The following is a 15,779-nucleotide window of genomic DNA, read 5'->3' on the forward strand; positions in this document are numbered from 1 at the left end:
TATAAGAAGTTATACAAATATCCCACCCTGGACCCTGCGCCATTTCCTCTTCCTCACAGCTCACGAAATTCTCGCCGGTCTAGACACCCACCAATCAGATATAACCTGGCATTCCACCTAAGAATCCCACCCCCAATCTTCCAGCCCCTTCCCCAATCCCACCCACAAAGCAATCATCCCTAGGCATTCACCTGCAAGCACCAATCCCCTGGGGCCTGCCCTCAATCCCTCCCAATCCCCCACCCCCACACCACAGACAAAAAGGCCCCCCAGGTGCAGTGCTCACTGCTCGCTGCTCTGCTCCCTAGTGGCTCTCTCTATCTCTCTCCCTCCCTATCTCCCTCTCTCCCTCTCTCTCTCTCTCTTCACTCTCCTTCTCCCTCTCCTTCTGGCTTCCCTTCCTCTTCCCCTCTAATCTCCACCCCCCTCACCCCCCCCACCCCCCCACCCACCGTTCCTGCCCCACTGAAATAGACCTCCTAAGATACAATAAATCAATCAACAAAAATAAAATAAATTTTTAAAAAATAAAATTAAAATTTAAAAACTTAAAAATAATTAAAATAAAATAATAAGATAAGTTAAATTAAATATGGACCAGCATCATGTCTTTGTTTCACTGTTATTGTTTGTTGACTTTTTTCTTTTAATCTCACAGGCTATTTTGATAACTGACCAAATTGACAGGAGAAATGTGCCTTTTAACGATTTATTTATTTGTTTGACAGAGATAGAGAAATCCACTGGTTCACTCCCCAGTGATTACCATAGCCAAATCTGGGTTCAGACAAAACCAGGAGCCTGGGACTTCATCTGACTCTCCCATGTGGGTGACAGGGACCCAAGTTCTTGGGTCACCATCTGCTGCCTCCCAGGTGCATTAGCAAGACTCAAAGCAACTCTATGAGATTGATATGATATGATATGATATGATATGATATGATATGATATGATATGATATGATATGATATGATATGTAAGCATTGCAAGTGGCAACTTAGCCTATGAATCATAATGCCAGGCCCTGAGAAGGGATTGTTAAAGGAGAGAAAAACCTGTCCTCTATACACCTCCATCACCAGTTATTCCTCATCAGACTCTAAGCAATGAACTACAAATATTCCTAACCAGTAATTGTAGCAGGTGCTAATAACTCTGTTACCAACTGTAACACATCCAGGCACAAGAGCAGGAAGCTAGATCCGAAGCAGAAGTGAGACTGAATCCCAGGTACTCTGAGATGGAATGTGGATTACCCAAGTGACAGTTTAATCTACTGTACCACAATACTCAGCCCCAAGATGCACCTTTAAAATTGTGTCATGGGTCAAGCATCTAATATGGCAATTATAATGCCAGGTGAGACACCTCCTCTCAAATTGCCTGGGTTAGAGTCCTGACTCTGCTCCTGCTGCCAGCTTCTCACCAACACAGACCCTGCATGGCAGCAGAGGCACCTGAGACCCTGCCACTCACATGGGAGACCTGGGTGGAATTCTTAACTCACAGTCCAGGATAGTGCAGGTATTTGAGGAGCTGATCCTGCAAATGTGTGTTTGTGTGTGAGAGAGAGAGCAAGAGAGCGAGAGAGCGAGAGAGTGAGAGAGCGAGAGACACACAGACAATTTGTGTCTTTCTGCCTCTTGAATGAAGAATACTTTTAAAAACCACCTGTGCACAGGAATAGGAAATTGCTGTGGAGCAGGGAAATTACTGCAGCAGGGAAAGGAGACCTTTCTATGCAGGAACTGCAACTGAAGTTTAAACTAGATGTCAGTAGATTTCTACTGGCAGGAAGTGGGGATGAGGATACACCCCTCTGGTTCTGTGAGGGAGGGGGAGAATCAGCTAGGAGCTGGCATGTAGCACGGTGGGTTAAGCTGTGGACTGTAACACTGGCATTCTATATGGGTGCCAGTTCAAGTTCCAGCTGTTCTACTTCCAATTTGGCTCCCCACTAATAGCCAGGGAAAGCAGTGAAGGACGGCTCAACCTGGAAGAAGCTCCTGACTCCTGGCTTCAGCCTGACCAGCCTGGGTCATTGCAGCCAAGAGGAGGGGGAACCAGAGGGTGAAAGATTCTTTCTCTCAATCTCTTTCTGCCTTTCAAATAAATAAATAAATAAATAAATTTCATATTTATAACCTAAATGGGAGCTGTTTCAAAACATACCTTACACAGGGTGTAGGCAGGCCAGGCTAGGCTACAGTATCCACCAGTTCACATGAGAGCTGGGTCTGGGGTTGGGCCAGGCTGGGCTAGGCTGTAGTACCTGTCAGCAAGGACTGGAATGGCCATGGGCCAGTTAGGCTGGGCCACAGCACCCACTGGCATACATGAACTTGGGGCTGGGAGCAGGCTTGGTTGCAGAACTTGGGAAGTTCTTCTGCTAGATCACAAGAGCTAGGGCTGACTGTTCCGTGGCATGCTCTTGAAGCATCGTGGTTGCCATGGAGCTGGTGGCCAGGTACGCCACACAGCCACTGAGGCTGCAAGTGCCCTAAGCTGACACCGACCCCCTCAAGGGCCTGCTATCCGGTGTGGCACAGATGAAGGAGCTGGTCACTGAGCTCCTGGGCCGCCAGTGCCACGGGAGGGATAGGGTTAGCCAGTGGTGGGTGAAGACGAGGTCTCAGACGGTAGTGATGAAGATGATATAGAAGATGAAAATAACATTGATAACAGAACTAGTTCAGATGGACCCCCTGCAAAACGGCCAAAACTGTCATCATCCTCACCCTAAGCGTAGCTTTTATAACATGTTAAAGATTGTTATTCTGTCCTTATCCTGGCTGATACTTAAGGAAGATGTGGGCTCTGGCTGGAAAAGGTGTTTATTTTGTTTCCCAGGATAATTTTGCCAAAGAGAAAACTGTTTCTATGAAGAAAGATAAAACAGGCTGTTGAGAAATGAGGCTTGCTTTCACAAGCCTGAAATTCAGGTCATGGAAATAAAATAGTTTACTAAAATGATGCTGTGAAACTCAGAAAATGCTTAATAGTCTATAGAAATCCTGTAAGAAAAGAGAAAAAAAAGAAACCCTCTAAGTTGGCAACTGAACTTTTGTTTTCTGTTTTAAATAAATTGTTAAGTAGGGATGTCTGCACCTTTTAGCTTCTGTTGTAAAAAGTACAGGTCATGCTTCATGAACAGTAGCGTTTTAAGAAACTGACATGAGCCAAATAATGAAAACTGGATAGTAGGTGGTATAATTCATTTGTTTTTAAGTAGAAGAAACATAAGGGATAGAAATATTGAAGAGATATGGGAGGGGTGGGAGGAATCCCAGTGCCTATAAAACTGTATCACATAATACAATGTTATTAACAATAAAAAAAAAAAGAAATATTGAAGAGAAAGAAGAGTCCTTGAGAGAGACTGATAGAAATCTTGAATTCACATGTGCACCAGTGTCCAGCCGCCCACAGGTGACTCACTCACTCGATGACATGGACATTCACACCTGTGCCCAGTGTCCAGCCGCCCACGGGTGACCCACTCACTCGATGGCCTGGACATTCACACCTGTGCCCAGTGTCCAGCCGCCCACGGGTGACCCACTCACTCGATGGCCTGGACATTCACACCTGTGCCCAGTGACCAGCCGCCCACGGGTGACCCACTCACTCGATGGCCTGGACATTCACACCTGTGCCCAGTGTCCAGCCGCCCACGGGTGACCCACTCACTCGATGACATGGACATTCACACCTGTGCCCAGTGTCCAGCCGCCCACGGGTGACTCACTCACTCGATGGCCTGGACATTCACACCTGTGCCCAGTGTCCAGCCGCCCACGGGTGACCCACTCACTCGATGGCATGGACATTCACACCTGTGCCCAGTGTCCAGCCGCCCACAGGTGACCCACTCACTCGATGGCCTGGACATTCACACCTGTGCCCAGTGTCCAGCCGCCCACAGGTGACCCACTCACTCGATGGCCTGGACATTCACACCTGTGCCCAGTGTCCAGCCGCCCACGGGTGACCCACTCACTCGATGACATGGACATTCACACGTGCACCCAGTGTCCAGCTGCCCACAGGTGGCCACTCACTCAATGACATGGACTGCTGTTCTTGAGTGTCTTATACCTTGAGAGGCTGAAGGGATATGGCTTTTGTGCTCTGATATGTTACACCTACAAGTACAAATAAAAGGCCTTAAGTAAATAATTTGTGTTGATAATAACATGGATATTTTCTTTTCTCCTGTAGCCATACTTTCTTTTTCTGAAGAAATTATTAAATCATTCAATATAGGGCCCGGCGCGGTGGCGCAGTGGTTAAAGGTCCTCGCCTTCACGCCCGGGATCCCATATGGGCGCCGGTTCTAATCCCGGCAGCCCCGCTTCCCTTCCAGCTCCCTGCCTGTGGCCTGGGAAAGCAGTCGAGGACGGCCCAAAGCTTTGGGACCCTGCACCCGCGTGGGAGACCCGCAAGAGGCTCCTGGCTTCAGATCGGCATAGTATCGGCCCGTTGCGCTCACTTGGGGAGTGAATCATCGGACGGAAGATCTTCCTCTCTGTCTCTCCTCTCTGTATATCCGCCTTTCCAATGAAAAAATAATAAAAATAAATCTTTAAAAAAAAAAATCATTCAATATATATAATAATCATTTTAAGTATTAATCCTTTTAAGTAGACATTATATATAACCTATATATATTAAATATATATTACATACACTTAATATATAATATTATGAGTACTGTGGCCCAGCCTTCCTAAGCTGCCCCAGCCTCAGCTCTTTCTTTTTTTGGAGAGAGAGAGATATTCATTATATATAATAACATATTATTATATATAACATATAACATATATATATGTTATATATGTTAAATATATATATATATATATATATCCCTCTTTCCAAAAAAAAGAAATAGAGCTGGGGCTGGGGGCAGCTCAGGTTAGGCTGGGCCATAGTATTCATCAACCTAGGTGAGGGCCAGGTCTGGGGCAGGCTGGGCTACGCCAGTCCACAATACTCACTGGCACATGCAAAAGCCAGGTTGGGGGTACAGTCAAGGCCAAGTTAGGCCACAACACCCACCATTCCACATGAAGGCTGGGGCTGGGTCAGCTCAGGCTGGGCTAGGCCACAATACTTACTGGGAAGTGGTGGAACTGAGTCTAAGTCATATCAGACTGGACCAGAGCACATCCAGACAATCACAGGATATTGGGCTGGGAGTGGGCCTGGCAGGGGAACTGTGGGCACTCGCCTGCTAAGCTGCAGCTTCCACTGGTGAGCATGAGAACCAGAGCTGGGAGTAGGCCAAGCTGGATAAGGTGGCAACACCCATTGGCATATGTGTGGACTGGATCCAGGAACAAGTCAGGCTGAATTAAGCCACAGCATCCATGGGTATACCCAAGAGCCAGACAGGATGCAGGACAGGCCACACTCAGTTGCAGCACATGCTGGGGCTGCAGAACCTCCTTGTAAGAGTTATTAGGGATCACTCTGTTAGGCTGCGGCACACACTGGTGTGCATGAGGAACAAGATTACAACAGGCTAGGTTGGGCTATACTACAGCACCTGTCAATTCATGAGGGATGGGGCTGGGGGGTGGAACTGATCAGCCAACCACATCCACTGGTACATGTATTGTCTGGTGCAGTGACAGACTGAACCTGACCCTACACTGGCTGGTATACACAACAGTCAAGTCTGAGGTCAGCCCAGAGACAGTTTCTTAGGAGATCCCCGAACCAGATCACTAGATTCAAACCCTGGCCACAGGGAAAAACCACAGGATGTGTGGTCCTGTTTTGGATTGCACATACTAGATCTGGGCCACCCCAGTTGCTGATGCCTGTGCAGTGGACAGCATGCCCAAATGCACATGGGAGACATGACAGCCAGCTCTTCTAGCAAGCAGATGACGCTGAGTGCCTCATCAGAGGATGGAAAGCAGAACAGATTGGACCACTCTCCTGGCCGAGCTCTGCAACATGTTCCTGGGCCTATGGATATATGAAAGCATTAAGGTGGACTTGATCAAGCAACAGGTCTTGGAAAGATTTTCTCAGCCCTGGAGGAATGGAGCTGACGATGTCTCAGAACTACCAAAACCATTCAAGTAATACCTTCAGAACACCTTTCCCCACATCTATGTCTCTAAGGCATTATCATTGGTACCATTCCTGGGTACCAATATAATTTGACAGCAAGGAGTGATCCCATCTCTTTCCCCTCCCTGGACACAGGCAGAAGAAATAAAAAGAAAGAACTGAAACATTTGTCCCACCTACCTTCCTCCGTACTTTGACCCTCACCAACCTAATCGTAGTCCCATACAGACGTGTATCCTCTAAACTATGTAAACAGTATTAAAATATAACTTCAAATTCTAAAATATTTTTTCTGTATAAGAAATATTTTGAAATCAGGTGGTCAGAAAGGTCATGAATATTGTGGAAAAAAACTGGATTTAAAAAAAACTTTACATCAAACTAAAAGTATCTTTTAATCCCACTTTCCACAAATCTTTTGAAATACTTCTGCTTGTGTTAAATGCAACTTTATTCTCCCACAAAATAGTCATGATGATTAACAAAAGTCATAAATTCCTGTTTCTAGAAAACCATTCATGCCTGAGCTCTGCCTTTTGATGCCTGTTAGATGGGGAGAAAAAATCCTACTGCAAAGCAAACACAGACGCTGCTCATCTCAGATTGATCAGTTTACCAGATTGCAAGCTCAGGTCTGACAGGGCAGCCTTGAAGGTCCTCAAAGGTAAGGAACTCCTACCTGCCATGGTCAGCAGCAGCAGCAGCAACGAAGAGAGTGCATTTGCGCCTGTTGGGGGTGCCATTCTGCCCCGCACAGCAGGTGACAGCAAGATTCTGAGGCCACTGTTTGGTCCAGGCTTCCCTTGATGTGTTTTTAAGAGGCAGATCTGACCTCAAGGACTTCAAAGGAGAAACAGAGAGAAGACATGAGAGTGGAAACATCCATCATTACCTGTTCTGCTGATTCATGGCAATGGGCAGGAGTCTGGCCTACCTCCTGGAGCAGTGGCCAGGCAGCCACACACACAAAAGGAGAATATATAGCGCTTCTGCTCACTCCTCCCTTACAGGCACTTTATTCAGAGTGCATCACCACTGGGGAGTCAGGCCACCATCACCTGAGCTGTACCAGACACAGGCAGGTGGGAGAGTGGGAAAATCATACCATGGAGAAGGCGGCATGCTCCAGGGATGGCTCTGATGGAGGCTGCAGGTCTGGGAGGCTACAGGCGCTCTCCGTGGCGGGGCGAGCATAACTGGATTCCTAGGGAGGATCATGAGTTGGGAGTGGGGACAAAAATCAGGGCAGCCATCTCTCATCAAGTGCTGGTAACCAGGGATTGCTACAGAAGCAATTGCTTTGCTTTTGTGGATTTTGTGGATTGTTATTGGACAAGGAAAGCAGGCTCCCTGCAAGGCTGACTCAGCGCAGGCTGGCCTCCCCTGCTGTTCATTGTAGACAAGAGGTGGACTCCCTGGGCAGGTTGCTACATATCAGAATTCTCTGTTCTTATACATGGTCTGGCCACTGTTGATTTATATATTCCAATCTCTCAAAATCTGGGCCTGCGAAATGATGGGACCAATCACACTGCTAGATTTCACCAATTATAAATATTTTCACATCTTGCCATCTGGAATACCAGAATGTCTGATCATTGAAGATGGCCAGGCGCCAACAAGGAGATAGGTTATCGATCATGTATTCATCAACCATGCAGAGCTAACAAGGACACCCCAAACAACTCTGAGTGCTCTTAAGAGATGCCGCCCCCTCCAGAGCACATGATGGCTCAGGCAGTGACATGCAGAGACTCACAGAAGTAAGCAACTACACTGACAAGGTACTGGCACAAATGAACCAAGAGCATAAAGACATTTGGTAATTCTTTATGTCACTTACAACTTCCTTATTGCCCAAGTAAGGGAAGTCCAACTAAATTAGCCTCCCAAGAATCGAATCTCTATACATGTAAATATTCTAAATTATAAAAAAGCAATGTGTCTTAGTTTACATTTTTTCTTCCTTGATGGCATTTAAAATAGTAGTACACCTTACAATCTTTGAGTCTTGAATTCAGTGGGATTATAGCAGTAACAGCATTTAATGTTTTCATGGCACTTTATTCATAACAACCCAGAAAATATTATTATCTCTGTCTTAAAGAAAATAAAATTAAGGCACAGAAAAAGCTAACTGATTGCCCAAGGCTGAAGAATCTGAACTCATAAATACTTGCTATGTCAGTTACACAACAAAGGCTCCCAGGAGGAAACACAAATTCATATTCCAAAATCCTAGACAATGGTTTCTTAAGGAGGGTCCAAATCTTGCTCGGATTTGCAAGTTGGTATGTTAGGATAACTAGATTTCCACCCCATTCACACTCAGTGCTGCATTCCCACTCCCTCCATTGCTTATTGAAGCCTTTTGTATGAGGACAAAACTCTTCCCCAGCTCTCTTCCCAGAAATACTGTGGTAGGCAAAGACCTGTCTGAGAGTAACAGGGGGAAAGACAGGGGGAAGCGTCTGCACAGAGGTCTCCACAGGAGTTGTTTGAATATATGGTACTTGAGGGCAGGCAGGAGAGCCACTGGAGAGACAAGAGTCTACAAGCAAAATCATGCTAGCAGCATTCCTGGACAGGGGTTTTGGGGACCATTCGACCTGACTTCTGAGTTTTGATCAAAACATGAGCAGGCCTACAGTTGCCCTGAACTGCAGGTTCTTTTACTGACCATACAAAGCAATGCTGCAGCCCCACCATAACCATCATTCTTGGCCACTGCCTAGGGGAAGAGAGAGGAGGGTTTCTGTGGGAGGAGTGGGTAGGGGGGTTTCAACAATCTACAGGTTGGACCAAGAGACCTGGTAGGAATCAAGGAGAGGTGTTGGAGGCCATCAGAACACCAGGCAGGCTAAGGTGAAGTGGAGGATGGAAGCAGTGAGGAACACACTTGCTGGGCAGGAACACAGAGCACTATGGTTTACCACCAATAGCTCCCTTTCTCCAGATTTGAGATGGGAAGTGGACAGGAGGGAAGGATGGCCACCTCTCACCTGCAGTCATTGATTCCTCCCTAACCAAAGCGCAAAAGCCTTGAAGTCAAGTCAACAGACTTTTGGGCCAATCCTAATTGAATGAATAAAATCAGGAGGTATGAAGAAAGGATTTTTTCACAGTGGAGTCTACCAGAGCCGCATAGCAGGAACCACCACTACTATAAAGGACTTGTGCCCAGCCTGTTGAGCCTCAGACTAGTGTCTGTGGTCAAAGGGGACTGACACAAAATCATCCCCATCTTTATCTTTAAATACCTGTGCTGGCCTCAACCCATGGTTTCCTGTGGTACACATCTTCCTGATGTAATACTCCAGTGTTCTGTTCCAAAGCACCCTTAGAAAGATACTCTGATTATTGTTTGTTTTTATTCAGGATGACAAAAGACAAGTGGAAGAACAGCCAGCACTACAGAACCAGCATCCCTTCTGCTGCCCAGGAGCAGGGCCCAAATAGCATCCCTGACCATCCACAAGAGAGAATCAGGTAAGAATCCCATGGATTGGGTGTGTACGAGTGCCGGGTGCGATGTGGGATGTACCGAGCCAGGTCATACCACATGCAGGTAACACACAAAAGCCAGGGCTAGGGGTGGATCTGGTGAGGGTTTCTGGACATCACTCCAATCAGGTCACAACACCCACTGGTATGTAGTGGACTGGAGGAGCTTGGGAAACTCCTCCATCAGGACACAGTCCCTATGGGTGAGCGCAAGAAGCACGAGAGGGAGCAACCCAGACAAGGTTAGAGGAAGATACCCACTGGCATACATATGCCATAGGTGGGGGGGCAGACCAGGCTGAACCCGTTCATATCACCTGCCGGTGATTCCGAGCACCAGAATAGAGTGTGGATCAGGCCACGTTCGGTCGCGACAAAAACCAGTGCACATTATGGAATGCCAAGGTGCAGTGAGCCGTATCAGATGTGGTTGCAGTGCCCAAACAGCACACATGAGAACCAGGAGAGAGGAGGCAAAGCTGGCAGGAAGAATGTGGACTCCCCTGCTGGACAACCACTCCCACCAGAGAGTGTGAGTTGGGATGGGAGCAGACCAGACCAGGCAGGGCTACAACACCTGTAGGCCTCACGTGAGCTAGTTCAGGAAAGGGCCAGGTTGGGCTGACTGTGCTGACTGGTGCAAGCATAAATTAGAGTGGGTAAGGGTTGGCTGGGCTTTGCTGCAGCATCAGCTGGCAGAGGCTGGCGTTTGGGGGCTAATTCTGTTAAGTTAAACCACAGAACCACCTGGAAAGTACATAATCTGGGAGTGGGAGTGACCTAGGAGGGAAATAGTGGGCACCTCCCTCTTGGGTTACCACTCCCACTGGAGAGCATGAAGACCAGGGGTGGCTAGACAGAAAGGCACCCACCTGTATGTGTGTGGATGTGTGTGGGCTGGATAGTAGGTTGGTTGGATTGAACTAGGCTTCAATGCCCATTGACATGTTTGAGAGCTAAATGAGATGTGGGACAGACTGAATAAGCCTGCGGTACATACTGGCATGCATGGGAACCAGAGTAGGGGGCAGGCCTGGTGGGGGTTATGGGGAGTTGCCCCAACTAGGCTGCAGCTCCCACTGGTTTGCTTGAGGGCCAACTATGAAGTGGGTAGGATTGGGCTGGACTGCAACACCCATCAGTTCACGTGGAAGACAGGGCTGGAAATAGAACTGACCCAGCAATTGAAACAACCAGCATATGCATAAGCTGATTAGGGCAACAGACTGTGCCAGACCCTGTACTGGCAAGCACACACAAGCGTCAGGTCTGGGATCACCTCAGACAAAGTTTCTTTGGAGACCCCCCCCAACTGAACTGCTGATCTTGGAACCCCAACCATGAAGAGACTATGTCAGCCAGTGGATCTGAATAGGTTTCATTGTGCTTGGAACGGTGAGATTGGCAGCAACTCAGAACTGTTGAACTATCAAAACTACTTGAGCAGGACCCTCGGAGCATGCCCCACATCAGGGATCTGGGATGGGAGGGAGACTGGTGGGGCTTCTCCCTTTGTTTCTCCCCTAGGCCCAGAATCAGGGAAAAAAATATATTAGTGTGGAAGCAATGGTTTTACCCACTTTCCTGTAGCCCTTGACCCTTTGTACCCTAATCAACTAAGGAAGATTATTAAAATAAATAAATAAATAAATATTAAACAAACAAAAAGAATTGAGAGGCTTTCTTTGCTCTTTGAATACCTCAAAACATGGAGGGGTAGGCACTATGCCCCAGTAAGCTAAGCCTCCATCTACAGCGTCAGTATTCCATACAGATACCAGTTGGCGCCCCTGCTCCACTTTGGATCCATCTCACTGCTCATGGACTGGGAAAATAGAGGCAGATGCCTTCAGTCCTTGGGCCACCATTCCCACAGAGGAGACCCAGAAGCTCCAGGCTTCTGGTTTCAGACCAACTCAGTTCTGGCTATTTGTGGACATGTAGGGAGTGAAGCAGGGATGGAATAGCTCACTCTTTATCTCTTTACCTCTCTCTCTCTCTCTCTCTCTCTCTCTATATATATATATATATATACCACTGAATTTCAAATTAAAATAAATAAAACCAGCAGATGAAAGACCTTCTCTATCCCTCCTTCTACGATCTGCCTTTCAAATAAAAATAAATAAATATTCTTTAAAAGAAGTTCATTCCTGTTTATAGCTCAGTAATTTCCACTCTGTGGAGGTTTCACATTTTAAAAATCCACTTATCAGTTAATAAACATTTGGATTACTTCCAAAAAAAAACAAAAAAAGAAAGGTGATCTCACAGAATTTAAAAGTTTGGTAAGGATTAGCTGAAGTTTGGGACATAGGGCAGAAAGGAGTAATGGGTAATGTTTGGATGGCAGGTACTATATTATAGCTAAATAGCTCCATTAGGAGTAGGAGTTTTGGGGTTCCATTGCACAATGTGGTGACTACACATTTTGTTCATGTACTGTATATTTTCCTATTAAAGATAGAATGTAGGATAGGAATGCGGTCACTATACAATGTTTGAGGAAACATGTACGTTTACCTTATTGGATAAAGTATACTTGTATGAAGACATCATACAGATCCCCCATATATGTGTCATTTTTACGTATATGTTACAATTTTTAATTTAAAAAAAAAAACCTGTGACTTGTGTTTAAAAAAAATTTTTTTTAATAAAATAAAAGTAGTTGGGCCAAGCACAGTAGCCTAGTGGCTAAAGTCCTCACACACACCAGGATCCCATATGGGCACTGGTTCATGTGCTGGCAGCCCCATTTCCCTTGCAGCTCCTTGTTTGTGACCTCAGAAAGCAGTCAAGGATAGCCCAAGGCCTTGGAACCCTGCACCCATGTGGGAGACCCAGAAGAAGCTCCTGGCTCCTGGCTTTGCATCGGCTCAGCTCCAGCCACAGCGGCTACTTGGGGAGTGAATTAGCAGGTGGAAGATCTTTCTCTGTTTCTCTTTCACTCTGCAAATCTAACTTTCCAATAACAATAAGTAAATCTTTAAAATTAATTAATTAAGTGTGAGCAATATAATTTCAAGAGTATTTTGGTGCAAAAACCTTGATATACATACATATCAGGAGTCTTCGAAAAGCTCATAAAAAATATCCATCATGAAAAAAGTGCGTAGGGCCCAGCACGATGGTGCAGTGGTTAAGGTCCTCGCCTTGCACGCCCGGGATCCCATATGGGCGCCGGTTCTATCCCCGGCGGCCCCGCTTCCCTTCCAGCTCCCTGCCTGTGGCCCGGGAAGGCAGTCAAGGACGGCCCAAGGCTTTGGGACCCTGCACCCGTGTGGGAGACCCAGAAGAGGCTCCTGGCTTCGGATCGGCATAGCATTGGCCGTTGCGCTCACTTGGGGAGTGAATCATCGGACGGAAGATCTCTGTCTCTCCTCTCTGTTTATCTGCCTTTCCAATAAAAATAAAATAAATCTTAAAAAAAAAAAAGAAAAAAGAAAAAAGTGAGTAGATGTTGAATTTTCTGCTGTAAAACAGACATACATATCTTCTAATTCCATTGTCCATGAACTTTTCAGCAGACCTTCACACCATCGAATCTGATGCACTTCCAACAAAGCTCCCGGGGGCAAGGATTCCTACCAGCCCATTTCACAGTGGAGGGCAGTGAGCTCCACGGAAAGTCTTTGGTCCCTGGATCTCGAGGTCTCCCCTCAGCAGCAGGGACCTCTTCAGACTTGCAGGAAGTAGGAACACTCCACCTTGCACGGCCTGGAACACCTTCCTTCCTTGTCATTCAGCCCCTGACCAGTGCAGTCCCCCTGAGCGACTTGTTCCTGCTGCTTGCCTTTGGCCCACTTCCCCATGGTTCCTTGTTAGAGGAGAGAATATTTCTAAAGAATCCACATTGAAATCCTGCTGAGCTTGGATCAAAGGGACAATTACATCTGAGTGGACTTTAAAAATAAGGCTGAGCAAATTCAAAGTATTATAAATAATGCAAGTCCACTTATCCTCAGCTAAACTCTGTGTGGACCAACTTTATACCCATGGAGATCTCAAAGGAAAAGTCTAACAAGATCAAGGGGTGGGGGGGACGGTGGAGAGAGGTGAGAGTGAGTGCCTTTTTTGTTCCCTTTATCTATTTTCCCCATTTTTTCTAAAACGTCGCTTTCCTTTGTATATGAGAATATAGTTTTTATCTCTAAAGCAGCCTTAGAGCATCTTCAAAGACATTACCAAGGGCTGCGTGGGACAAGCATTTCTGTCAGATCCTGCCCTTACCCCGGCTCCCTCTCTCCATGGTGAGAAGCCCCGGAGCCAGCTGCACACTGGGACAACATCATTCAGGGCAGACATAAGGCTCAGGAATGGAGCCAGAGAATGAAGGAGAGAAGGAATGAAAGGTAGCAGCCAGGAGAGCCCAGGAATCAGGTCAGGGAAGGGCCAAGCCCAAAATGTTTCCTACATGTAAGGAGGGAGCAGCTGCTCCGGGTGTCAGGATCTGGACAAGCAAAGAGTGAGGCTCCAGGCCCAGACCTCCCACAGGCACAGCCAGTACACTGCACATCCTCTCCTTGCTTGGGAAGGAACTCAGGTAACACTGCGGGACCCCAGAACACACAGCCCTAAGACCACTTGTCCCAACCTCTACCACCCCTGCAGCTCAGCGTGGTCTCACGATGCAGCTGCGGTCAACGCAATATACAAGGAGCTGTTGGGAAGCACTTCCGGGGAATGTCCTTGTGCCCTCCTCCTCTTCTTCCCTTCCACCTGCTGCTCAGAAAAGGACACACCTCCTCCCCAGGCTGGGAGGAGTCTTTAAACAGCAAGTTCTCCGCAGAGATGGCAGGAGCCCAGGCCCTGGGAGGCAGCACTGCCCAGAGCGCCAGCCTCTGAGACTCCCTACAAGGGATAAACCTTTACCCCATGGATGTCACTGCTTATCCAGAATCTTCTAACCATTCTGACCTCATTTTAACTAAGCAACATTCCTTGTTCTTCTTTTCTTTTCCACATATATATATGGGCTGTGAAGTGCTTCGGTCCAGGTAAGATCAAAAGCAGACACACACAGTGAGTATAGAGGCAGAAACTAGGACAACCCAAAAGTTTCTCAAGGTGGCAGGTAGGCTCTGCTGAATTCTCTTATTGCTAGCTAGCATTTAATTTCCCATAGCAGCAACTCCTTTCCTCATGTGTTTTTCAACTAACTTGCAAATCTCCTAAGGAAAAGGATCAATTAAAACAAATGGGACTGGCATGGTAGTTCCATAGGCTAATCCACCACCTTGCATTGTCAGCGTCCCATGTGAGTGCTGGTTCACATCCCAGACGCTCCACTTCCCATCCAGTTTCCTGCTTATGGCCTAGGAAAGTAGAAGAAGATGGCCCAAAGCCTTGGGACTCTGCACCGGTGTGGGAGGCCCAGGATCAGCTCAGTCATTGCGGCCATTTGGGGAGTGAACAAACAGATGAAAGATCTTTCTCTCAGTCTCCCCTTCTCTGTAAACCTATCTTTCAAATAAAAATAAATAAATTGACATATTTTCTAATTTAGCAATTTCTCATCTACTAATATTAACTGTTTTAGGTTTTTAAAATGCAATATTTAATCCAAGTATGCATTTTAGCAAAAACATTTCCTTAGTTAAAAACATTTTTTAATGACAGATGATTTCAAAATTGCTGGCATACTTGTCTAAAAGCTTTGCAGTCGCCAACTGTGAACAAGTAACTGATGTCATAGTGGGGGAAAAAATACCCAAACGTCTATTGCTCTACCCTAAGGAGCAAACGATTTTTTTAAAAAGAAGATTTAATTGTATTCAGTGTCTCTGCTAAGATTCTCATCATTAACAAGCTAAGAGATAATGGGAGAATGTAGTGATAAAGAAAAATGAAAGAAGACAGACAACACAACAGAATAGAGCAACAGCAGCAAACAAGAAGAAGAACACCACTAAGACAGTTAAAATGCAGTGAAACAGGACAGAACATTTACAGATCATACAATGAGCAAGGGACTTACATGTCAAACATTTAAAGTAACTACTATAATTCAATAAGAAAAGGGCAAACAATTCTTAAAACAAACAAGGGTCTGGACCCAGCACTATAGCATAGCGGCTAAAGTCCTCGCCTTGAACGCACCAGGATTCCATATGGGCACCGGTTCTAATCCCGGCAGCCCCGCTTCCCATCCAGCTCCCTGCTTGTGGCCTGGGAAAGCAGTCGAGGAC

At 46.5% G+C, this 15,779-nt stretch overlaps 1 protein-coding gene and 1 pseudogene across 4 annotated transcripts in view; one reads left to right on the forward strand and one right to left on the reverse strand.

The window, feature by feature from the left end:
* The window catches only part of KIAA0319 (KIAA0319 ortholog), a 61,144-nt gene extending 54,317 nt beyond the window's left edge, over positions 1-6,827 (reverse strand). For all 4 annotated transcript variants that reach the window (XM_040967620.1, XM_040967621.1, XM_040967619.1 and 1 more), the window contains exon 1: positions 6,764-6,827. In XM_040967620.1, the coding sequence (XP_040823554.1) occupies positions 6,764-6,827 (64 nt within the window). The remainder of the gene's footprint in view (positions 1-6,763) is intronic.
* LOC121147728 lies at positions 1,341-2,743 on the forward strand (annotated as a pseudogene).
* Positions 6,828-15,779: the final 8,952 nt, after the last annotated feature.

This window comes from Ochotona curzoniae, unplaced genomic scaffold (genome assembly GCF_017591425.1).
Source record: "Ochotona curzoniae isolate NIBS_2020 unplaced genomic scaffold, NIBS_Ocur_1.0 scaffold_461, whole genome shotgun sequence".
Lineage (NCBI taxonomy): Eukaryota > Metazoa > Chordata > Mammalia > Lagomorpha > Ochotonidae > Ochotona > Ochotona curzoniae.